This window comes from Podarcis muralis, chromosome 8, assembly GCF_964188315.1.
Source record: "Podarcis muralis chromosome 8, rPodMur119.hap1.1, whole genome shotgun sequence".
Taxonomy (NCBI): domain Eukaryota; kingdom Metazoa; phylum Chordata; class Lepidosauria; order Squamata; family Lacertidae; genus Podarcis; species Podarcis muralis.
This window is the reverse complement of record NC_135662.1, coordinates 39,534,274-39,559,794: the sequence shown is the minus strand read 5'-3', so window position 1 is coordinate 39,559,794 and position 25,521 is coordinate 39,534,274. Positions and strand designations below refer to the sequence as shown.

Sequence of the window (25,521 nt, the reverse complement as noted above, 5' to 3'; positions counted from 1 at the left end):
ATAATTAGCTACTACCAAAATAATTAAAGTCACACACCAAGATTTTTTTCTACATATTCCTTATGCACACCATTTCACTCTAAACTTCATTAAATTTGTTAGTTGCTTTGCTTTGCCAGTTAGGTTAGCAAGTTGAAACAAGGCAGTGGATTATGACTATTTGCAGTGTGGATACATGAAAAATATTTGTAACATAATTAATGGAATGTTTAAAGAGGTGTCAGGGATGCGGGTGGCACTCTGGTCTAAACCACTGAGCCTCTTGGGCTTGCTGATCAGAAGGTTGGTGGTTAGAATCCCCACGACAGGGTGAGCTTCTGTTGCTCTGCCCCAGCTCCTGCCAACCTAGCAGTTCAAAAGAATACCAGTGCAAGTAGATAAATAGGGAGCGCTGTGGTGGGAAGGCAAACGATATTTCTGTGTGCTCTGGCACTCATCACAGTCCTCTGTGCCAGTAGCAGTTTAGTCATGCTGGCCACATGACCCGGAAAGCTGTCTGTGGACAAACGCAAGCTCCCTTGGCCTGAAGCGAGATGAGCACCACACCCTATAGACGCCTTTGACTGGACTTCAAAGTCTTGAAAGTTCAACTAATTTTTGGCCTCATATTTCTAACAGGGTTCAGCAAAGAGCCCCACTTCAATCTATCCTGTGGCATCTGGATCGGGGAGATTGACCCAGTGCCACCCATTCCACCCCAGATCCTTCCACAAAACAATTTAGGGGTGGGGATTTTTAAACCCTATATTAACAAAAAGTTAAAATAGGGTTTTTTAAGAGTCTGGGAATGAGCCAGCACTGTGCAGGACTGGATCCTTCCTGCAGGACAGACTCTTGAAAAGCAGCACCCACACCCTATAGGGGTGTCTCTACTCAACAGGTTTTAGGCAGGAAACAGAGCTGTAGCCCACCTTCTCCTGAGAAGATGCAGCTGCAAGTCAGGTATGTCTTGGAGCTTTTCCTGCAGTTTTCCACCCTGCCTGGCTCTCCTTGCTGCCAGGGGGCCCTGGGCTCCTCCAACAAGACTCACAGTGGTCTGTGTCTGTGTGCACCCAGCTTGTCCAAGGCCCAAGGTCCTCTGAATACATCCAATTTGGCTCAGGATCTGCAGCTTGGCTGATTCCCCAAGTTCTAATCCAAATCAAAATTCTTGTGAGGTTCTAGTTTGTGCACATCAGGGGCTGCTCATGGACTTTGATGTTAGGCCAACTTAAGCAAAGCTTGAACTGGGCAGACCTCAAGACCCTCTAGAAACACACTGGAGTCTCTGGACTGGTCTTATATTCCCATTCAGATAGGGTTCTTCTATTCCTACATCACAGTAGGCATCATTTTACTCTACCCCAGATAGCATGTGGGCAGGATGTGTGCAAAACAAAATGACTCAATTTCCTTCCATTTGTGAGCATATTTTTTTAAAGGAAAAAAATATATTGTTCAGTCTCATCATTTTAGTCACCCCCTTCTGTACCTTTGCAGCTCTACAACATGCTTTCTACAGCTGATCAAGTAAACACTCACAGCAATATAACAAATAATGCTTGAGAGAAAGGGGAACTAATAGAAGTTTTATTTTGTATCTGAAAATTGTAGAATATACATTTGAAATGGACCAAAATTTATTTTTTGTCAGGCTCATTGTCCAAAGGCAATATAAATTATCTGATCTATAGCTGATTCTAATTATACATACTAATTATTTACACTAGGAGTGGCTAACCCCCAGTTCATGAGCGTGATGTGTCATTTCCCCCCAAACTCCACCAACTTTGGTAGAGGAAAAAGGGATACAATGGGGTACCATCTTATTCCCAATGCTATTTAACTCTATATGAAGCTATTGAGAGTGATCATTAGGAGGTTTGGGGCAAGGTATCAGTATGCTGATACTACCCAGCTCCATTTCTTTGTAACATCTAAATCAGGAGAGGCTGTTCAAGGCCTGGACTAGAGCCTGGACTCAGTGGTAGGCTGGATGAGGGCCAACAAACTGAGTCTTAATCTTGGCAAGACAGAGGTGCCATAGGTGAGTGGTTGCAGAATCTAGATAATTGGGCAATTGCCGGCTTTGGAAAAGGTCATACTCCCACTGAAAGAGCAGGTTCACAGTCTGGGGGTGTTCCTAGATTAATCTCTGTCACTAGAGGCCCAGGTGACCTCAGTGGTTAGGAGAACCTTTTACTAGCTTTGGCTGGTAAAACAAATTTGGCCATTTCTGGACTGGGATATCCTGACCACTGAAATAGTTGTCCATGCACTGCTAACCACCAGACTGAATTATTGCAATGTGCTTTATAAGGAGCTTTCCTGAGACTGCCCTTGACCTTGCAGCTAGTGCAAAATGCAGCAGCTCTACTGCTCACTGGGGCAGGATATCACCATCATGATATGTTGTTGCTGAAAGAATTGCACTGGCTAAGTTCAAAATGCTGGTACTGGTTACAATCTCTCTCCCCCCCCCCCCCCCGCAATGATACGTTTTGGTCATTATTTCAAAAACAAATATAAACCAAAGCCTCATTTTAACTATTCTTAGAAAATTCTTTAGTCCTGAAATTATGAACTGGGAGGAGGGGGGATGAACTGTAAAACACAATCCCATGGAAAGCAGTTGGATGGTTTCTGTACAATGTGCCAAGGGGTCATGAGGTTAGAAAAGTTTTTCTCTCTTTGAGATGCATACACATGCATTTGCAAATATATGTCAAGCTGTAGTTTGTCAAACAGTAAGCCTATAATTTAGCATCCCTATTACTCATCTCATAAATTCAACCTCTAATAGTTTTGTTGCTATTTATCAATGGTCTGCTTGTTGTCATGGAACACTGGTTCAGCTGTCAAGGTTATTGGTGAATCAGAGTCATAAAATGGATGGATATTTTTTTATGAATCAAGAGTGAATATAACTCATTCTCACAATTTCTGATATGAGCAGACTTCTAATGAAATAGTGGTACAAGTCAACTTTTTGGACACAGGAGACATTTTTGCTAGGCAATGAAATGAACCCCAAGGAGGTTAAAAACTAAAACCAGTGACTTGAAGATGCCAAGATGTTTGGCACCCATAGCTTTTTTGTGTGAAAGTACTCCCTGGTACAGAGTACCAGCACTTCTTCTTTGCTGCACTTTTCTCAATATACGAGTACTGGCACCTCATATTTTTATCATCTTAAATAAAGCACTGGTTGTACCAACACATGAATCCTCACAATGGAGTGGGACACGTCTTTCTCTAGTGCCAGCCTAATTTTTTAGGTGAGAGATAATTACACTGAAATCCTTTTGAGTCACCAGTGAATAGAGTTTGACCTGAATAGAATTTGCTCGGATATAAAAGTACTCAAACTAAGAGTGGGTGTAGATATAGGCTAAATTAGATACAGGGAGCTTTAATGTGTCATCAAACCATGTAGGCTATTCAGGAGCAACTAGTGCGGAGGTACAAGGTGAAGTCAGGCCAATTCAGGCAGAAGCACCAGATTCTCTCTGCTGGTGTGTCCAAGATGTCCTTCCTCAGTGCTGCCCTGCTCCATCACCAGCCAAGTATGTGGCAGTGATACTGATGCCAGGTGGTCAAAACTGTGGTGCCATCCGCACTACCCATTGCTCTTGAGCCTAATACACTGAATGCATATAAAGTTATGCAGACAAAGTTATCAGAATGGTAGTCTAATGAGTATACCGTGAGTTGGGTTGACAAACAATTCTTGGGATGTTGTCAAAGAAAAGACCAGCACCAAATTTATAATGTTACACATCTGCAAGCACTAATATGTATTGATTGGCTACTTACCCAATGGTTTAGGACTTGGAAATCTCAGGCCTGAAAGCCTCCAGAGCTCTTTATCAGTCCCTCATCATTCTTGCTAGGTCAGTCAACTAATCAGCCTCAGGGTACTACTACTACTAATAATAATACTATGTTTAATGCTAGTATTTATGTTTTATCTTTTAATATTGATATTCATCCATTTACTATCCCCAGCAACATAGAACTAATTCCTCTTCAAGGCTTGCACCTATTACTTTAGTTTATGTTGTCCACTGAGTACCACCCCCCCACACCTGCAATAGAGGTAGTGGTTTGGCCAGTTATGGTACAATAGGGCTATACAACATGATTTGGAGGAGGGGTAGTCAAGATGGAAGAAAGGCTACTACTCAGCAAGAATAATGCTCTCTCCATCCCAACTGAAGTCCTGAGGAGGAGTTTAGCTTAATCTACTCTTGTATGACGTCAGGGCAAGCACGCTGACCAAACAGAGATGAAAGGAGTACATATAAAGCGTTGGATGGCAATGAAGATAAAAGAGGGAAATCAGGATTGATTAAGACTAATTTTAGGGCAAAATAGCAGCATGAAGGTTATTAAAGTGTGCAAACATACAAATGAAAGGCTTGGCGAAGAAGAAAGTGAGATGGTGCTAGGACGAGGGGTATATATAATAACTTAGAAGAAAATATGTTATGATGTAATTGGAATCAGGCTGGAATTTCAATATCAAAGGGGCAGCTTCTTTTAAAATAAAATAAAATAAATAACATAGAAAGCAGGGGAGGTGGTATAGCCTTGTTGGGAAAAGAGAATTTATTAGTCCTTCTAAGAGGAGGCTGGGGAGGAATGCGTAATGCTGTTGAGTCATTATGCTTTGAGGCTGGAGATGTTTCAGACAGTAAACTAATGTTATAGGCCACCTGACCAAAAGGAACGATTCGACTGTGAAATGACTGAGGAAATAAAAAGAAGCATGTAAAAAGGCCAGAATGATAGGAAGTTGGTAATAACCCAGGAGAAGGCATGCAGCTATAATGAAATCTATGCGTGCGTTGAGTTCATTGTGAAACATGGTGGGGGGATGAAACCTCTTTGGACAAACAACAAATGCACACTGTTTGCTAAGAAACCTTAGGCTGCAATCCTAACCCCACTTACCTGAGAGTAAGTTTCATTGAATTCAATAGGGCACGTCTACCACAACATTCTAAAGACTGCACTGAAAACAAGGTGCTATAGGAACTGCGTCACTGCTTTTTAAAACAAGCCTGCCATTTTTAAAAAAAAGTCAACTGAAAAGTTACAATATACCACGAGGACTATTGAGATTTGAGCATTTATCCTTCTTGAAGGCCCGGGGCTAGTAATTTCTTGGGTGTGGGGGGCAATGAGATTATTTTGGACAAGGCAATGGTATTTACTAGTTTATTGTTCCAGGTTTTTGGGTGTTTGGCATTTTACTATGAAAATAGCTCAAGAACATTCATTAAATTTTTTAATAAAATGTCTGGAACCTATTTTTACAATCTGGTGGTAATTCTGTACTAATGAGGTGCTGCTTATTTTATTACAACAAAAAAACCCAAAGGCAGCACTGTACATTAAATTGCACACTGTTGTCTTGGCTGCATCAAAGTTAACTTCAAAATTATTGATTCCTTTGTTTTGCAATGCAAGTTAGCTAAAAAATGAAGTGTGGGTGGGTTCAGGCATGACCCAAGACCAAGATTCAGCTCAAAAAGGATTTATTGGAACAACAACAAGAAGAAGAAGGACAAACAGGGGCACTTGCCTGGGATATATATACCTTAAGCCAGCCCAGGCAAAACACACACACCGCCTGTGATAGGTCGCCTTAATGCTGCAATTAGCAAATCACAACACTGGCCCTATCTCAGCATGGATTGGCTGCCTGCCAGCTACTAACAGTGTTATTGGAGGGTTTTAGAATCCTCTCTGTCTTTTGTTATGCAGATGAAGCTCCAAAGCTCCGTGGGCCTGAAGGGCTCGGCCTGCATTGCATGCGTACAGCCTGGCTTTGGTCTTCAATGCCTGCATACATAAAGAAATAAGATGATTTACCTGTTTCATAAATTCTGTTTCACTCTCTATTTGCACTGAACTAAGACTGCATTTATCCAGACTTCCCACTTACTTGGTTGGTCTAGGTACTATATGTGTGTGGGCATGTGCAAAGCCTTAACAAACATGACCATATTTTTAAATTAAAAACTATGAGGTGAGGCCTCAGAGGTACAGACCTCTGAATCTCTGGAAAGAATCCAGAAGGTGGAACTCTGGTCATTTATTTATGAATGGATGGCAACCATAGTTGGAATGGATGGTGACCTACCATTGCAGTAAACCTATGTTCAGTGATACTGAACATAGAACTTCCCCACTTGGAGTTTAATCATGACCCAGCCAACATCCCATGTACAAACTAACACCCAATGTGCTCAGAGGATCCCACCACCTCTTACACAATCATATTTGCTCAAGGCAGTGGTACACCATCAGTGCAGGCAAGTGGCTACCATGTCATGTGTGCCTTAACCTGCATGTCAGAAAATCCTGCAGATCAGAACTCCTATCTACTAGCAGTAACAGAAAAGGGTGTCATCAAATTGTCACTTTACTAGATAAGGCTATTGGAATTACTGGATGTTATCAAAACTGTATCCCTGGCTTTTAGATATAGCTAATTAAGGAAAGATTTAAAAGATGGACAAGAAAGAAACAAGGGAGGATCCCAAAAGACTGCAAGCCTATAAAGTTTATTACAGTAATGGTTTAAATTTATAACTGGTTTAATTAATGATGATATGAATGGTTGACATACAGGATATAGTAATAAGGACAGGTGAATTTTAGCATAAATCCTTTATTAACATCATGAATGGCATGCAATGTAGAGTAGCCTCATTATAAATACCAGTGCTCTGAACTGACATAACTTCAGGGTAAAATACCAAAGTATGTAATTTACCACACTGTTTACTGCTTTAAAATGCCCCCTGTGACAACTCCAAAAATGTGAAAAGCCATTGTGTTGCAGGTCAAGACCCTGAGACCACCCCCTCGTTGATGAATAAGACACAAGGACACGGATATTAGGTTAATGTTATTGGGCAAATTTAGGCTACAACTTTATTGGCTACAGAATTTGAGCAGTATTGGCTTAGGCATTGGAACTGACCAGACTATATCTGACTCCTGCCTGTCACGCAGGGAGTCCAGTAAGGGTCAACCACCTGTAGGAGGTTGATGCAAACCGACTCAAGCTCCCCCTGGGTTCCCGACGGGGTCGTGGCATGGCCCTAGCCCCGCCCCGGGCTTTGGACCAGATCCAAACCCCTGGATTCCTTTAACGGAATACCCTTAAGCTTGGAGGGGCAGGTGATGGCCACACCTCCACTCCTCCATCATAAGATCAACCAATGCCGCAGCAGAAAGCTGAGAAAAGAGTCTGCAGAGTGAAGCCAAGGAACTGTGCGAAGAGATCGAGGAAGCGAGCCAAGAGGAAGCTCTCCGGCTCACGCCTCAGTTTAAATGGGGCCTGGCCACACCCCTCCCAGCCAGCAGATTGGCTGGCTGGTGAATGACGTGGCTGGGAACCTCCGGGTGACGCAGGACTTCGTTCCTCATCCCTGTATGAGAGTGGGTGGCCACGTGGTCCACCACAACTCCTCCCCACTGGGAAGTGGAGCGGATTTGCCAAACTGTAATAACCCAGCTCAGAATGTGACATTGTCCAGCTTGTAATGTTCACTTGGTGAGGGGACTATGTTTCAAGATTCCTTGTGCTTTGAGGGCTGAAGACTGAATTCCTCCAGTGAGACCATACAGGCTGAGGGACACCCCATCATTTCCCCATTGATTATCAGGAGTGTGAAATCAGTGGCGTAGCGTGGGTTGTCAGCACCCGGGGCAAGGCAAGTAATTTGCGCCCCCTAACCCGTGGATTTGTGCCCCCTAACCTGTGGATTTGCGCCCCCTAACCCATGGATTTGCCCTAACCCCAGATGTTGCGCCCGGTGCGGCCGCCCCCCCCTGCACCCCCCACGCTACGCCACTGTGTGAAATAGAACTGGGGGTTTTTTTGGGGGGACACCTCCAAATCAAGCTAGGAAAGTTCACTCAATGCTACTTGGGGTACTTGTCTGATCTCATAGCCACATTCAACATATCAGCTGCCCACACAGTTGGCACCATTGCTGGAATGCTTTAAGGCAGCGATAACTGCCTCCTCCCAATTCACCTCTCACTAGAGATGGGGGATAAATTTGATTCAGTTGACATTTAAAGGCGAACCTACCAAATTAGCATTTTCCAAAGAATACATAAACACAGCCATCCTTTAAATTTGCAGTTCTGTGAACTATGCAATGCTGTTCCACAGTCAAACAATGTGTACAAAAATTTATATACTGGGGTAAAGTGTCCATAAAATTGCACTGATTAGGGAAAACAGCATACCAAAAAACGCATTAGAATAGGGAAATTGCTTTACAAAAATGTGTATATTAGACAAAAATATATTTAGGAGAAATTCATAGTAAACAACACTCGTGAATTTGTATGAGGACTTTTTAAAAAAAGCAAACTGATGTGGAATTGTAGAGAACTGAGATTAAGATTATAAAAATAATAGAAAGAAATAAAAATTGACAGATCCACTCATCTCCACCTCCCACTTCTCAGGTGGCGAATGGGGTTTGGTATTTCATGTCACCAGATGCTTGGCCCAAATAGGTGGCATTCAAAATAAGCACTTGTCTTTCCCTGAACCACAGCAACATGATCCAGTGGTGAAACCTCCAAAATTAGGCAAGTGTCTTGGCTCAGCTCCTGCCAGTGCCTGCTTAAACCATTTTCCTTTAGGCAAGCCTATCGAGGTATGTAGATGTTGATGTGTCTCAATATTTTTACTGTTGATTTCAATAATTTTAAAATGTTTTTAATTGTTATTGATAATTTAAATATTTCTTGTAAACTGCTTAGAGGTTTTATTACAATCAAGTGGTAAAGAAATAAATAATAAAATCATGCACCCATTTCCTAAAACCACCACCTGAGGGGAAGGAGTTCAGTTTTTGTTTCTACCTAACATGCTAATTTTGTATGTACAGAACATTCCCACCCCCCCATAGGGAATTTTGAATCATTTAATCCTCCCCAACTACCTGCAATCTGAAGTGGTAGAGTTCGGAAAAATATATATCACTTGATTCCACTGAATGGGCAAGCTGGCCTTGTCTCATAACCATGATGGTCCCTCGCATATTAATATGATATAATGCAGATTAATGAAGAATGATACCAGCACGTATTTAATCCCCTGTGCTATGAACCCAGGCACCAGTTGTCTCAGATAAAATATTCCCCCGAAGGGTATCTATGCCCTAAAGTCTATGGAGTATGGCCAGATGTTCATTCTACTGCTGCAAGACTATTGGCATCCTTCGTCATGACTGATAGTGCTGTTGGCCTGCTGCCTCACTCCTTCTATTTAGTTGATTGTAGAAAGGGTGATAGGCAGCTGCTGCTCTTCACCATGGGATCAGCGTTGTGGGCCTTCATAGGCTTCAATCCTGTCATTACTCACTTGCCATGAATATGTTCATCATTATCATAATACCCTCGTAGAAAGGTGGCTCTACACAAAACACGAATATCCTTACCACAAATAGTATAAGCAAACATTTGAAACAACTTAGTTATTGATAAGAAACCTCTGCAAGGTTTAGCCAATACACTCTGAAATGATGACATCCTGGTGAGATCTTCACACTTTTCACGCCCTGCATAGGCATTCATTCCTCTCCTATTCCATGAGGGGAGAACCTGGACACTCATGCTAGTTCCACTGCCTTCCAACACATTCCTGTTACTTGGTCCCACCACTGTCCACTCATTGGGGGCTCTGATCACAGAGGGAGTCTCCTTGGTAGAACAGGCTTGCTGCGTACTTTGATTTGCAGCAGTGGGGTGGGGCAGGGTGGTACTGGAAAAGCCAATCTGGTGCTCCCACCACCCTGACCTTTCTCCACATTATCCTGGTTTACGGTGGTAATGCTGCTGTAAGTAGGCCAGGTCTGTGGCACTACTCCTTCCCCTCCTACTCCCCCCACTGGAGATATTTCTCCCCACTAACTTCTGCTGGGCATCTTTAATAATAAAATAACAATAATCAGAAAGAATTTAAAGTGGCAGCCACCAGAAGAGGAGTAGTCCAGCCCATCTAGTTAACAGAACTGGAGTGTGTGTACAGTTTAATGCTCAGCTGCCTACTTACAAAACTGCCTACTTACAACAACAGAGGACAGGTCAAGGTCAACTTCAAACCCAGCTCAAGACATACACTGAAACTATCTGGGCTAGAACTTGAAGGTTAAATAAATTCCTTCTCCCCCAGCCAGTGCTACCTAAAGCAGAGGCAGATTTAGGGCAGCACAACCAATTTCCACACACAGAGTACAGGGGTCAAGGGAGAGTCTGCCTGCCTCCTTCTCAAAGTCTTGTAAGCGCTTGCCCAGCTTTGGCAATCTGGAAGGCCACAGATTGACCAACCTGGACCTCTGTGAAGTTTTCCTCATACAAGAACCTCTTGATAGGTTACAATATTTTTCTGGTGAACCTTAGAAAGCCTAGAGCAGTGTTTCCCAACCTTGGGCCTCCAGCTGTTTTTGAACTACAATTCCCATCATCCCTGACCACTGGTCTTGCTAGCTAGGGATGATGGGAGTTGTAGTCCAAAAACAGCTGGAGGCCCAAGGTTGGGAAACACTGGCCTAGAGGCACTTAAAAACAACAACAACTTGAATTACTGTGAACACACCATCTGTCCTGGCTATGTTTGTAAGAGATGTAATAAATGTGGGATATAACAGCACTTCTTGTGACAAAGCTGAAGCTTCGTGCATCTTACCTGAGCTCCTGTGCTATCGAATCCACGTGTGCTGTTGGTAAAAGAAGGGAAGACTGCATCAGTTTACATTTAAACTTCTGTGCACCTGCCTATTTCTGATGAGAGATGAGAACCTGGGAGAACACAGGTGACTCTTTATTTCTCCCTAACCACAGGATTATTGCTGCTCATGGCAACTGCTAAAGTTGATGTTCAATTCCCATGGTTACTTATCTGTTAAAAAACAAAAACCCAAAACAACTCAGCACACAAGGAAGATGATCTTCAGCAGGGAAAAAAAAGCCACTGTACCTTTCCTTCTTCTTTTTTAATTGGATGTGCAGTGAGAACATTTTCTTTTCCTAAGTGATAATTTGATTTGGGAATGAGGAAAGCTGGTGTTTACAAATACCTGCCCACACAAGGCTATGCAGCATATTGAAAGAGCCAACAGGTGGTTCTAAAGATTACTCATGTTGCACAGGCAACATCCGTTGTCCCACTTCTGGGGAAATCCTGTTGCTCTATTAAGCCTGTGTGTGCAAGAGAGAGGCATTTTAAGCCCTAAATATGTTTAACTAGCTTGCTAAATGAGAGAGATCACCTTTTAAATGTTTAAAGAAAGTATGGCAGTGCATTAACTCTGATTAGAAACTGCTAAATGAAACCCAGCCAGTTAGTCAGTAGCTCCCTGCAGACTTGATCTAATGGAGGCTCACTACAATGTTCAGATATGCAGCAGTAACTTCATTATGCTGTTGCAATTACTCACTTCATTTGGGGATTGATCCTGATCTCACTGAACTATATAGAAATGCTGCCAGGGGAAGGCAGGGTGGGCTCTTAAAATAATGTCTATCTATCTTTCTATCTATATCTTGCCCTCACCATTTCAGGCTTTTGTTATTGAAAGGCCCGTGGAAATTTTTTTATGACAGTGAAGGGAGATTGGGTGATTTAAATCCCTTATTCCCTTGCAGTTGAATATATACAACATCTGAATGCTTTTGGCTGGTGGCAGGAGGAGTAATAGGAGTAAAAGCAACAGATTCAATAATCTCTGAAAAACAGCCATCTGCAAAGCAGCTCTGTGCTAAAACAAATTTTGAACAGTTATGTATTTCAGGAGGAAAGTTTTTGATCCTTCAGGGTGTGTCAAAATCTTGGCTCACCTTTAACTATGATACATTTATTTTGAAACATCTCAGAGATAGATTATTTCAGTTTTGTAATTTAGGAAGATAGCAAGCTATACACTGAATCAGACCACTGGCACATCTAACTCATCTAACTCACTATTGTCTATGCTGGAAGCTGCTCCCCAGGGTATCAGACAGAAGTCTTTCCCAGAAACACCTGGAGATCCAGGGACTGATCCTGGGACCTTCTGTTTGCAAAGCATCTGCTCTACCACTGAACTGCAGTTCTTTCCCTATTTGAATAAAGACTTCCAGCTATCCTTTGGTGCAGTGATTAATCAGCCAATAATTTTTTTAAAAAAAAAAATAGAATTGCTGAATACATTGTATTAGCCACAGAAAAATAGCCCAAATTAAGGATCCCATCACTATAACCATCTGCAAGCCACTTTGCTATAAGCAGCTTCTGTGTATCTTGGGTAACATTTAAATGACCCAATCTTGTGAGCAGAATTACAGCTTCCAGCCATGGAGTTGGCACCCCACTAGGTGTGGGGTGCTGAGACCCACATGATCAGCTCCCTCCCAGCAATATGGGTACAATGTGGACACCTCAGTTCACAAGGTTGGGTCATTAAAATCTGACCCCCTCTATGTGACACCCACACATATGTAAGGTCCCACAAATGCAGTAAGGAATGTTTCCCTACACCCCCTCCCCCCATTTATTTATTTTTTACAATATCATGATTGTGATTCACAACCCAACAGTAAACTAGAAGGAAAGCAGTATGGGCTGAGTTGCTCCAGCTATGCCATGCCTGCCTTCACTGTAGGATTTGGTATAATGGGTAATGAGAAACAAAATTTGTACATGGTAGTTAGGGCTGTATATAAATTAGTACATCATCCACATACAGGTTGTGATCATCCCTTGTGTAAGGATTGCTGTACAGAGTGAAATGAACACTTGCTTTGTGATTATCTATTCATTACTTCCTATGTGGCAAGTGCTTTCCATATAAGAATGTGTGAAGTAGTTCTAAACAGTCTTAAATGGTCAAAGTGTTTCTCTTTGTTTGCCCACAACATTATGAGGAGTCATGGCTAGTTGAAATGTGGGCAAATCATAGCATTTAACAGCCCAGGCACCCCTTCTAGAGAAGCACAGACAACTTTACTATAGATATTGTCAGCCTACTGAGATAACTTTTACCTATAGTTACCTTCGTAGGGGATTGTTTCAGCTGCCAGGGGCTCTCTTGAAGCTGTTATGGTCCTGTTTTGCCTGCTCTCTGTATAACAGTGTTTGCCCCAATGGGACTTTGTCTGCCCTGACCTAACTTGGCCTGATGTGACTTGATTTGCCTATCTTGACCTAACCTTGCTTACTTGACCTCCTCTTGCCTACTGTGACCAGACTTGACTTGACCTTCCATGTGACCCTCAAGTGCCCATGGAACAAGACAACAATGGGCTGTGCATTGCAGTCTACATAGATCACTGGTTTTAACCTCTCCTGGTCCCCCACATACCTACACAGATAACAAGGATGCCTGTGAGATCAGATCTGGCTCTGCTATCTGAGTAGCTGACTTCCCATTCTCTTCCAGCTCTGTGGTGCTCATAGGGCATTTCCGCAAGTAGTGGTTGAATCATTTTTGCTACTATTTGCTTAGGATGTACACTTGATTTAAAAATGGACTCATCTATACTGCATTAGCAACATTCATACAGGGCATAAGTAAATAGATACTTCAAAGGCACTTTAGAGAGCCATGTGTAAAAACACCCTTAGGGCATATGTGGTTAATTAATTGCACTGGCAAATTAGACTTGTTAGCATTACATCTAGTCATTTAAGTTTAGCTACAAACTTCATAAGTAAAATCTGCTTCAACTGGAGGTAAAATATCTCTATTTTATTTTACATATGCCCATTTCCCACTCACAATCAAGGGTCACAAAAAGCATTACCAATTATAATAAAAAGTTATTTTCCTTAAGGGGTTGTATGACTAGTCAATCATGTTTTCCAGATGTTTAGATCATTAAGGGGCCTTTTAATCTCAATATTACATTGCCATCTGTTCTTTACCCAACGAGAGAAAAAACAAAAGTTTAACTTTTTTATCGTACATTTGAACAGATAAATACCAAAACATTAGGGACATTGCAGTGTTTTGGGAAGGAAGCAGATCCAACTTTATATTGCTAAGTTTTTTTGTTTTTGTTTTTCAACTTGCCAATAGCAGATTTGATTCAACAAGAAGCAGACAAAAACAGTAAAATGTATTCCCATGGTTTACCACAGTTTACATATAATTGGAAGAGGATCATTCTCGTTTGGGAGACAATACCTATTAAAATCACCGTCTGCATGTTCAAGGCCTTTCTGCATCAACCTATCCAACAGCATTAGTTGGATTTTTAGATTATCTCTGTGAAATGATTGTACATTTGTGAGATTTTCTTTCCATCTCCACTCTCCCACACATCTAAATAACATTTCACTTCCTAATCTCTGCAGTTTGTGTCCTGGCTTGATTTAAAATGAGCCCTCAGGAAGGTGTAGACTCGCTGATGACACATTTGGGACCATGTGCAGAAATTTACATTTCATGGTGTGATGGGCACAGGGTCGTAGAAGGGGTCTTCTAACTCACCCTTGGTTCCTCTTGAACGTGTGCGTAGCTTTTTATCTTCACCATCTGCATCCATCTGTAACAGTAACAGAAAGTCTATTCACCATTGGAGGCGGTGGTGGGAGAATCGTTAACATGTCTTTACAAAGTTTCCATAGGCCAAGAACTTATTAATCTTGTCACTCAGATAAAATGCCATCTGTGAATAACTTTTAAGCATAGTTCAGAAGATATTTGTAATGGAAAAATATTTAATTAAGCAAATGCTAATTATTCCTTTTGGGCGAGTGCCAATGTCTGCAAGCGATCAAGATTTATGTTCTGATCCCAATGAGGTTAAATAACTGCTGAGGATGGGATCATGAGAACATATGAAGAGCCCTGCTGGATCAGAGTAAAGATCCACTAATTCAGCATCCTCTTTCTCACATGCTTGTGTTGATGCCCTGTGGCAACTGATATTTGGTAGCATACTTCCCTGGAAGATGAAGGCTCCAATTAGTTATCAAAGCCAATGAGAAATTTGTCAGTCTAAGAATTTGTCAATCGCCTTTTAAAGCCACACAAGCACCACACTGAATAACACTGAATTCAATATATTAATTCTTAGGCATGGGCTCCACAGAGAAGTCTGTCCTGAATCTCCTGCCATTCATATTCAGTAACAATAAATACTAGTGTTATGAAAGATGGAGGGGGAATCTCTTTGTTCACTTCCTACATATTGCATATGTATACAAATTGTATGCATCTATCATGGTTTCCTCACTCATCTTCCTTCACAACTAAAAAAATCCAAATGCTTTAGCCTTGCCTCCTATGGAAGATACTCCTACCCCTTGATCATTTTTATTTCAGTTGCCATGTTGTCATACTAGTAATAAAAGTGGATTTGGAACATCAACACATTGGTTCAATGGGAGTGCCATGTGCTAGTAAGCTAGGAATGGCATTACTAGAAATGCAGCATGTTTTTTTCTATGGTCTATGCACAAGGTTCTAACAAAGCATGGAATCTGGTGGAGACACAGCATGAAGTTGGTCAGTGAAGCTATAAATAACTCATTGATGTAACTTTCTTTGAAAGTCATTTTAGCCACCACTTAGGATGGATGAATCTCTCCATTTTGGTTTTTCTACTTCTAATTTTTCTCATCATAATCTAGTTATCAACTATTCCACATCTCTCTGTGTGTGTGTGTTCCCATTTCAGCATTTTAGTGAAAATTTCTCCAGATTCACACATTTTTGCAAGAATCCCCCCCCCCAAATATAATGCAATTTTATCTATTATTTTCACTAATACATATGTTATTAGACGCCCCCCCAATAGACACATATGCACATATTTGGCTACATATTATTTGGGTAGAGAACTGCATCACAAAATTCAGAAAAGTGTGAATTTTGAAGGCTAGATGCTCTTTGTATCCAATTTTGTTGCATGAAGTGCAAATAGGGAGTTTTGCATTAAAATGTATGCCAAACATCTTGAGAACATCCCATATGCAGGCTAAAGTCCCCACAACCCAGAGCAGCTGGCTTCCAGAAATGCCCTTTGCCTCCAAAGGTGCCTCAGAGTGTTCAGCTGTTACCTAACTTAACTGTAAGCTTTCCCACACCTTCCTGCCAACTATGTGACTAATGCAACCATGTAACCAAATAAACCCCTAAATACCACCACCTCCAAATCCAGTACAGAGTAGGGGGGGTGTGAAACACTGCTTGAACAATGTACAGTCAGGTTAAAAAAAATCCTAGGACTCAGCTACATTTGTAAAGATAAAGTGCTTTATATGCATGCTATACAGTCATACCTTGGGTTAAATATGCTTCAGGTTGAGCGCTTTCAAAATGACATCACACGCATGCACGGAAGCGGCGAATTGCAACCCGTGCACGTGCAGGCGCGGGTTACATTCGCTTCAGGATGCGAACGGGGATCCGGAACGGATCCCATTCGTATCCAGAGGTACCACTGTATATAACACTGTGACACCAGATGGCACTGTGGAGTCCCATCTTTTGCCAATGGGATTTCCCTCCATGAAGTTTGCAACGCCTTTAACTGAATTGCTTTTGTGATGTGTCTAGATCCAGCCCTGGGCAGCCCTGAAACAGAGAGTAGGCTGGTTGGATGCAAGAAAACAGCCATAATTTTATTGCATTATGGTAAAATATTAATAAAAATTATTATTATTATTATTATTATTATTATTATTATTATTATTATTATTTCTACCCCACCCATCTTAATAATAATTATTATTATTTCTCTGAGTGGCTTCCAACAAAAGATTAAAAATACATTAAAACATCAGTCATTAAAAACTTCCCAAAACAGGGCTGCCTTCAGATGTCTTCTAAATGCCATATAGTTATTTATTTCTTTGACATCTGATGGAAGAGTGTTCCACAGGGTGGGCACCACTACCGAGAAGGCCCTCTGCCTGGTTCCTTGTAACTTCACTTCTTGTAGTGAGGGAACCGCTGGAAGGCCCTCGGAGCTGGACCTCAGTGTCCGGATTAAAAAAGAAAAGAAAACAGCCAAATAGGACCTTAGGGGACATAGTCATGGAATAGAAAGCCTGTGGCCACACACTAGATACCAGTGTCAATGTGCGTGCATTTGCAGGCAGAGCAGCTTGGTCCCCTCACCCACATCCTGGGCTGGCCACAACAATGCTCCCAGATGCTTTATGTAGCTGGCAGGAACAGAATTGGCTACTCTAGATTAATCTTTTGTTCTAAAAATCCAACAGCAGAAACCAAAGAGCCACAAACAGCTATTTTGCTCTAGATCATAACACAGTTACACAGCCCACTAAGGGATATTTCACATTGTGGAATGCCCTCCCATCATATGTCAAGGAGATAAGGAACTACACAACTTTCAGAAGGCATCTGAAGGCAGCCCTATATCAGGAAGTTTTTAATATTTGACCTTTTATTATGTTTTTGTATCTGCTGGAAGCTGCCCAGAATAGCTTGGGCAACCCAGCCAAATTGGCAGAGAACTACTACTACTACTACTACTACTACTACTACTACTCCTATTGTGGTGGCATCACTACCTCTGATTGCTGTGAAGGAGTCTGGGTTTTGGAAAGAAAAAGTTGGGACAGAAAGATAATTGAAAGTTCTTCAATGATCAAGAGCTAAATATGCCAGCCAGATCCTTAGTCTGTCAAGTGGCTGAGCTAATGGACTGGAATGGCTGGTGTATGTTTTTCTCAAAAACCCAGGAAGCAGCTGGATCCTCCTTGAGTGTTCCTAAGGGGAAAGGTGACACCTCTCTCCCTGCTTCAGCCAAGGATGATGTAATCTCAATCTCTGTGTGAAGAAAAGAAGCATGTTTTCCTACATTTATATCCTGCCAAGGGAGCCAAGGAAGTATACATTTGGTTCCCAGGCACTGACCAGATCCAGGTCTACCTTATGTCAGCAAGCTGGTGTCCTCATGTGCCTTAAGACAAACTGAAACAGGTGGAAAGATAGTTTTGAGCACTAGAAAGCACTCGGAGGGCTGCCTCTCTGGGGATTTGATATGGAGCAATGAATTTCTTCTTTGTAGGATTGCTATGCTTTCTGCTTCCACTCAGCTAGTATATATGTAATAAACTCAATATTTCTACAATTCTATACCATGTTTTTCAGTGATCTCACAAAAACCAAAGTGAGTAGTTTCACTGTAACTTCTCCCTACAATCTTATATGGAAGGTGTACAACAATATTATGAAGTAGCTACACATGGAACGTGTGCAAAGGAGGATAAGCAAGATGATCATGAGTCTGGAAACCAAGTCTTATGAGAAACAGTTGAGGAAGTTGGGTATGTTTAGCCTGGAAAAGAGGAGACTGAGAGGAGATATGATAGCCATCTTCAAATATCTAAAGGGCTGTTACATGGAAGATGGAATGAGCTTGTTTTCTCCTGTCCTGGGGGGTAGGCTTTGAACCAATGCCTTCAAGTTACAAGAAAGATTCTGACTAAACATCAGGAAAAACTTTCAGACAGTAAGAGCTGTTCAACAGTGGAATGGAAGGTGGTGGAATCTCCTTCACTTGATGATAATAATAATAAACTTTTATTTGTATCCCGCCCTCCCTGGCCGAACCGGGCTCAGGGCGGCTTGAGGTTTTTAAACAGAGATGGGGTTCTTTAGCTGAGATTCCTGCATTGCAGGAGGTTGGACTAGATGGCCCGCAGGATCCCTTCCAACTCATAGAACAAGTCAGTTCTATGATTCTATAATAATGTAGATGATAGATAGATAGATAGATAGATAGATAGATAGATAGATAGATAGATAGATAGATGATAGATGATAGATATAGTGGCAGCATATGATAGCATGAACAACCAATGAAGTACAGTGTCCAAATGTTTCTTTCCATGACATTAGCATGACTGTATTCCAGTAAGGTCAACCAACATTTGGGCCCGCTCAGTGTGGTGGGTGGTCACTGGATATACAGATTATATGAGAATTGGAAAGTCTGCTAGAGAAGAGGAGAAGTTAGGTTTTCGACATATTGACATGGATATCCAGGTGGAAATAACAGCTAGGGAGTTGAAGATGCAGGAGTGTCTATTGGAGGCAAAGTTCTGGGTTAAAGAGTAAGGTCAAGTGTCATCAGCATATTCATGGGACAGTGGGTCAGGAATAGATAGTGTGTGCAGAAAAAGAAGCAGAACCCAGGAATGGGTCTGTGAGGGATCCCAAGGGAACAAGTCCCTCTGATACATGAACTCAATACTAATGAGTTGAGCAGTAGTCTGGTAAAATAAGGCCGTACTATTTATTTATTTTAAAAAATCTGATTCTAGGCATATGATGAAACAACTGCACAATGACCTCACAATTTGTTCAAAGACAAAACCTCTGAGAACCTTTTAGTGATCAAAGGGATCCAGACTGAAGCTGCTCCTACACTGGGTCTCTTCTATGTCACTGCAGTAATATGTAGCACGGTTCATCGTGTGGTTTCACATTGCATGGATGGCCATATGGCGAGGGTGATGTGTACAGTAGGCCTCAAATTTCAATCACTCACCTCATCATCTAAAAACAGTTGGGTAAACGATAATCTCTGCAAATGCAAATTTATCTAAATTATACTGTTAGCATGTGCACCAGTTTTTCACATTTACCCAGCAGCTTCTCTGCATCATTTCTATTTGCGTAGTAAAGCAGTGGCTGTCTGAAGTGCAAACGGGGCTTCTAAGTATCTGCTGAACATGGATATGGATAGAGTTTGCTCGTGACATTTGTTCCCTGTTTACTAAACTGGTTTTTGTTTAGTGAATGTATTTTCCTCCATCATATACAGAAGGATACAACTACATAATGTTGAGATTTATGGTTAAAGTCCGCATGAAACAAGGGGATACATTCCTCTTCAAGATTGTGAGGAAGAATAAAGGGGGCCGAGTTAACTAGCTGAAGATGAAACAACATTTGTGTGCCTCTCTATTTTCCCCCTGCTAATTATTACAGAGGGCTACATGAGACACAGAACATATGGTACATGACATATGACCCAAATAGCTCTTTACAGGAATAAACAAGCAGTCAAATGCTTGAACAGATTTTTGAAAATGTTATGCAAATACTTGAATAACTCTGTTGCTGCTGTGTTTGTCTCATGCAATCAGAAACTAGAAATATACTATACTATATTTGCTATTTCTAGAAACTGAATGTCATATTTTCATCTGCTTGATTTATAGCTAATGGTTCACAACACAGCGATTAAAAATAAGGTGTCTGTTTGATCAGAAATGAAAACTTGCCCATGGTTGCTTGCTGCCATTCAAGCCTAATACAGGGTTGGTTGCAATGTGACTGCAATGGTAATGGGGAAACGTAGCTCTGTTCTCTGATGCTGAGTAGTGATTGAAGGCACTGACCTGCCATAGACTTATAATAGGGGAGCAGGTGTGGCAATGATGGACTTTAATTTCCTTTAATAAACCTTTTATGTGCCACACTTTTACTGCCATTCTATGCTCTCCAAGGTCCTGCACATAATAGGTTCATTACTTTTGATTACTATAGTCTATTGAGACAAACAACTCCAGAACACACTATATATTATGTTCAGTTAAACCAATACAGACTATTTATCCAATGTGCATTATTTCACCTGCAACTCTGCTGACAAAATTAACAGCCGCTCCTGTAAGCTAAAACTGTTTAAAACCACTGGTACTCCTTTGTCATCATTTCATAATAAATACCGCACCAATCACTACATTTCTCTTTTAACTGTGTAACAAAAAAAGGGGGGGGCTGCCTCTTTTTAAGCAGCAGTTACTTGGGGTTTTATTTTGTCATGAATATTTAAAAACCACACAATGGATGAAAACCAGCAGCCAAATCAATATAGGTGATTCTTTCTATTGATTTTCTTTCTTTAGGAAAATCATTTGAATTTATGACAGATGTTTAAACAGATTAAGATTAAACTGGCTAAGGCCTGTTTAGTATGATGAGCATAGCACTGTAAACCCATCATCATGGGCTGAGGGCGTCTGTTGCATATAAAACAGTCCACTCACACACAACTAAAAAAAAGAGGGGGGGAGCTTTATTTCTCAGGAAACTGGGTGTAATCCACATAGTACAACAACTGTGCAGTTTTCATTCATTTAAGTGGGTCTTTTGCAGGGCTGTCAAATGAACTTGAGGGATTATTCCAACTGCCTTTGATAGAGACTGGTGCAATCTTATACTTGGTCTCCTCAGAAATTAGTCCCCTGGAGTTCAATGGGACTTACTTCCAGGAAAATGTCTACAGTTCTGAAGCCTAAATTTCCTTCATATGACTTAACTTCAGTTACCTTACCTAAAAAGGAAGTTGTTGTGAAATAAGCCACACTTCCAGGTAGGGCGGTTAGAATGTGGGTGGCACAACAACTTTTCATCATCAACTCTGGGAAGAATCTTTTATTTTTAGGTTCAAAGGATATATCATTTTGTGTTTAATTCAAGGGAGACTGGTTTACATCAGTAGCAATAAATATGGCATAGCTAGATGTCATCATGACCCAACAACCCAATGTTCTGCTATAACCAGCATCCTCTCACAATCCATGACAATTAATAGATGACTATTTCGTCCTATCACTTTAATTCTTAATTCTACATATTTGCAGAACATGTACTACTAGTACATAGAAAATAATCAACTTACCATGACTCTTTGGGTGAACTTTATGTAGTACTGAAATTACTGGAAATAAAGAGTAGTCAGCCTCTCACAATATGCTTATGTCGCTACAGGATATTTTCCCAAATAAGGCCCATGTTTAATAGGAAGTTTCATTATTTGTACCTAATTTATGCTGCAGTGCCTGGACCATTTGTTGTGGCCTCAGTGGGACTACTATGGAACTTCACTGAGGTGGGCATCCCTTAAATAGCATGGACAGGAGAAGACAATCATGCATGTGTTCAGTCAACACATGGGAGGGTCAATGAGACAACCATCTCCTCTTTGTAGACCTCCTTTATTATTCTAGTTTAAACCAGGCACTGTTTCTTTGCTTACTGCATCAAGGAACAGATTTAGACCTAGTTTTCTAGCCTTGTCATCTCCTCAAATGTACTTTTCTGGATGCAGGTATGAGTTTCTTCATGCATGTTTGTATGTATTGTATGGAGGCAGTGAGGTGAGCTCTATCTCCAGTTTGAAGTGGTAGAGTCCAAGCTGGTTTACCAGCTTAGCAAGAACTTCAAGCAAATGCTGCAGTGATGCAGCCGTCTCCATAATGGTCAAAATGCCACACTGATAAGTTGTCCAGAATCCCATCTACTATTTCTTCCATTGCTCCCTGGAGTGGTGCATGGCACCACAAAAGTGACCAGATGAATACCCTTCAAGTGTGGAGGAGAAAGTTGGATCATCCCCAATTGCCAAGCCCCACATCACCAACTTTCATGCCAGTCGTCCCCATGTGCTCATCAAAGGTAAGAAAGATTCTTGCTGCTCCCCCCAATAGTCCCTGGCTCACTGTGTCTGGGCTCACAAAGCAGGTTGAAAACTTCTATTCTGGGAAGTTATGCATAAGAGGAAAGTGTGGTGGAGATGAAATAAGTTCAGTAAGATATGTCATGTCATACGCACCACAAGTTTAAAGTGTTCTGTGCTAAATTCTGAATAGGAAAAACAACTCTCTCCAGTAGAAATAGAAGAATTAGAAGAAATAGAAGAAAGTAATATATTTCACTAACATTGTGCAGAAAAAAGAAGACAAAAATCCAAGCTTACATGGCTCCTGGACAGGGCCGTCTTTACCTGGAGGTGCAAGGGGTGCAGGGCACTCGGGCGCTGAATTCTGGAGGCGCCAGGCGCCCACTGCTGAAGCTGCCTAAGCTCTTAACTATCTACCTGTTATGAAATAATAAATAATTTTGATCAAGCTAGAAAAATAAAATACATATATACAGTGGTACCTCAGGTTAAGAACTTAATTCATTCTGGAGGTCCATTCTTAACCTGAAACTGTTCTTAACATGAGGTACCACTTTAGCTAATGGGGCCTCCTGCTGCTGCCGCGCCGCTGGAACGATTTTTGTTCTCATCCTGAAGCAAAGTTCTTAACCCGAGGTAATATTTCTGGGTTACGGGAGTCTGTAACCTGAAGCATCTGTAAGCTGAAACATCTGTAACCCGAGGTACCACTGTACCTAGGTATTACCAAAATGTATACCTACTGTTTCACTAAAGGACTTTTGACTTTGTGCGCTCATTTACCAAAGACACGCCGTGCCAGCGGCAACACTTGTAATTCATAATGGGGCGCTGGGCAGATCTTTGCACTTCAACAGCGCATATACTAAAGACCCCACTACTCCTGGAGGAGGAGCCAAGTTAGTCTGTTGCATCAAAAACAAGGAGTCAGATTTATTGTCGCATTGTTTTCTGCAGAAGAGCTACTTCATCAGATACATGTTGTTTTTACTTTTACAGTACAGTCTCCACCTATTACAAGAAGCTTTTCTGTTCATTAAAAAAACAAACCTAAAATTTGATGAATACCACTGCAGGGAAAATTGTTTTATTTTATTGTTCAGGTTTAAGAGATATAACAGCACTAGAGTTTATATATTAATATGAATGTTAATTATTTTTATGTAGAGTTTACAACATTATTCCCAATTTCTAAGTAAAGGCTGCCATATTAAGATTACTTACTGGGATGCATATTTTGCAAACAGACATAAAATATATATTATGATTTAATCAAGACTTCCTCTAAGTATGTGTTCACACAATGGAGCATTAGAGTTCATTTGACACTAATGATTTTCATTTTAATAAGGCCTTCAAAGAGCTTTTATATTCGCTGATGACAGGTAGTGTTTTATGACATCTTAAAATAAAAATATTATCCTTTGCCCTGAGTTTCTGGGAAGAGCCTTCATATCATTTTGGAGTGAAATGCAAAAAGATTATGTACAGTTAAGGTCCCCCCCCCCCCCAAAAAAAGTGTGCATTGTGGCTCTCCCATAAAAATCTATTTAAAAATGTCCATCTTTTCTTAATGGACAATATCAGACAGAGAGAGAGAGAGAGAGAGAGAGAAAGAAATACAAATGGATCTGCCTTGCCGACAGCAGTTTAAGCCGATTATCACTGGATAGGCACAATTTTGGTACCAGTGAACTTTATACAGTAGTTCTAATAGCTTGAACCTAATATGACCTGTTTGCTTGTCTTAATTTTAGCCTACATAATCAAGGCTGCAGTTCTGTAGTATGTCCAACTAAAGTCAATGGAACTTCTAAGTAGACATGTAAATAATTGCATTGCAAAACACAAATGTTTGTGCTGTGTTGGAGCTCTTGGTGCGTGATCCCAGTGTAATTTTAAAAATAAAATAAAGACAGCCATAATCTGACCTAGTTTGGATTGAAGATCATAACATAGGCATAGGAGTCCAACCCTTAGCCAAAACTACAACACCAGTCTAGATTTTTCGAGAAGCTACGGAAGGGGAAACTTGCAAGCTAAACTTTCATCAGAAGCTCCAAATGCACAACTCCTACTTAACATGCAGTATGGCCCTTGTATAACTAAGAGCCTCCACACTACATGTTAATTTATTTTATATGTATAAAGCTAGCTACTAAAAAAGTCCTCTGCTTTTCCTCAGCAGTGAAGTGCTTTCCTGAGTAAAGTGGCCTTCTATCACTTTCAGAATATATCCAGAAATGGTCTGCATACATATGAAGATCTATTGATGACTTACTTCTAGATTACTCAACACTTGGGACAAAGTTCCTTCAGCATGTGCTTCTCACATAATGCCTCTGGGAGCAGCTCCCATGTTTTATATGACCATGGCAGTCTTAAGAAAAGAGTTGCTACTACCTCACAAGGTGTTGGAGCCAGATACATGGAGATCATAGTTCATGTCTTCAGTTCCTTATGTCATCCCAGCCCACTCCTGAGTCTACAGGTACCCATTTGCAGCCTCAGAAACCATCACCCAGAAGATGCTAGTTGTATGAGCCAACACTCAATAACTCATAGGCCAACTACATAAAATATTAAAATGCAATCCTAATAATGTCTTACACAGAAGTAAATTTCATTTGTGTCATTGGAGCTTAGTATCGGATGTGTGTTTTTATAATATTGCAGTTTAAATGTGTGACTGTATTTGTGCACCTTACTCCCTTTTTTAAAAAAAATATCACAAAAAATATCAAGGGGATGTGTTAAACCAGATCAGGATCCAAATCAGGATGATTAACCCTTTCCCATACCCTTTCCCACTGAAAATCAGCTCAATTGAAGCACCATTTGTATTCATATCATTTCCCCTTCCTTGGCAAATAGCAGCTGAAGGGAGAAATGCTATGGGAGAAAAAGTTGGTTCTTATGTTGTACCATGACCATGATCCGGACTGGAGCCATCACTTTTTTAGATATTAAAAATGATATTCAAGTATGATTACATATTTAGTGTGTCATCTAGTTTGGCCATCAGTCCAATGCCCCCATTGAAAAGGTTTGGGTTTGAGCTAACATGTG

The 25,521-nt window shown here is 41.0% G+C and overlaps 1 protein-coding gene across 9 annotated transcripts in view; it reads right to left on the bottom strand.

The window, feature by feature from the left end:
* The window catches only part of ST18 (ST18 C2H2C-type zinc finger transcription factor), a 183,126-nt gene that overhangs the window by 56,160 nt on the left and 101,445 nt on the right, over positions 1-25,521 (bottom strand). For all 9 annotated transcript variants that reach the window (XR_003707595.2, XM_028736980.2, XM_028736983.2 and 6 more), the window contains 2 exons: positions 14,493-14,547; positions 10,709-10,739 (listed from right to left, as the gene is read on the bottom strand). Coding sequence is in view for 8 of the 9 variants with exons in the window: in XM_028736980.2 (XP_028592813.2) it covers positions 10,709-10,739; positions 14,493-14,547 (86 nt within the window). In the remaining variant the exon portion in view is untranslated. The remainder of the gene's footprint in view (positions 1-10,708; positions 10,740-14,492; positions 14,548-25,521) is intronic.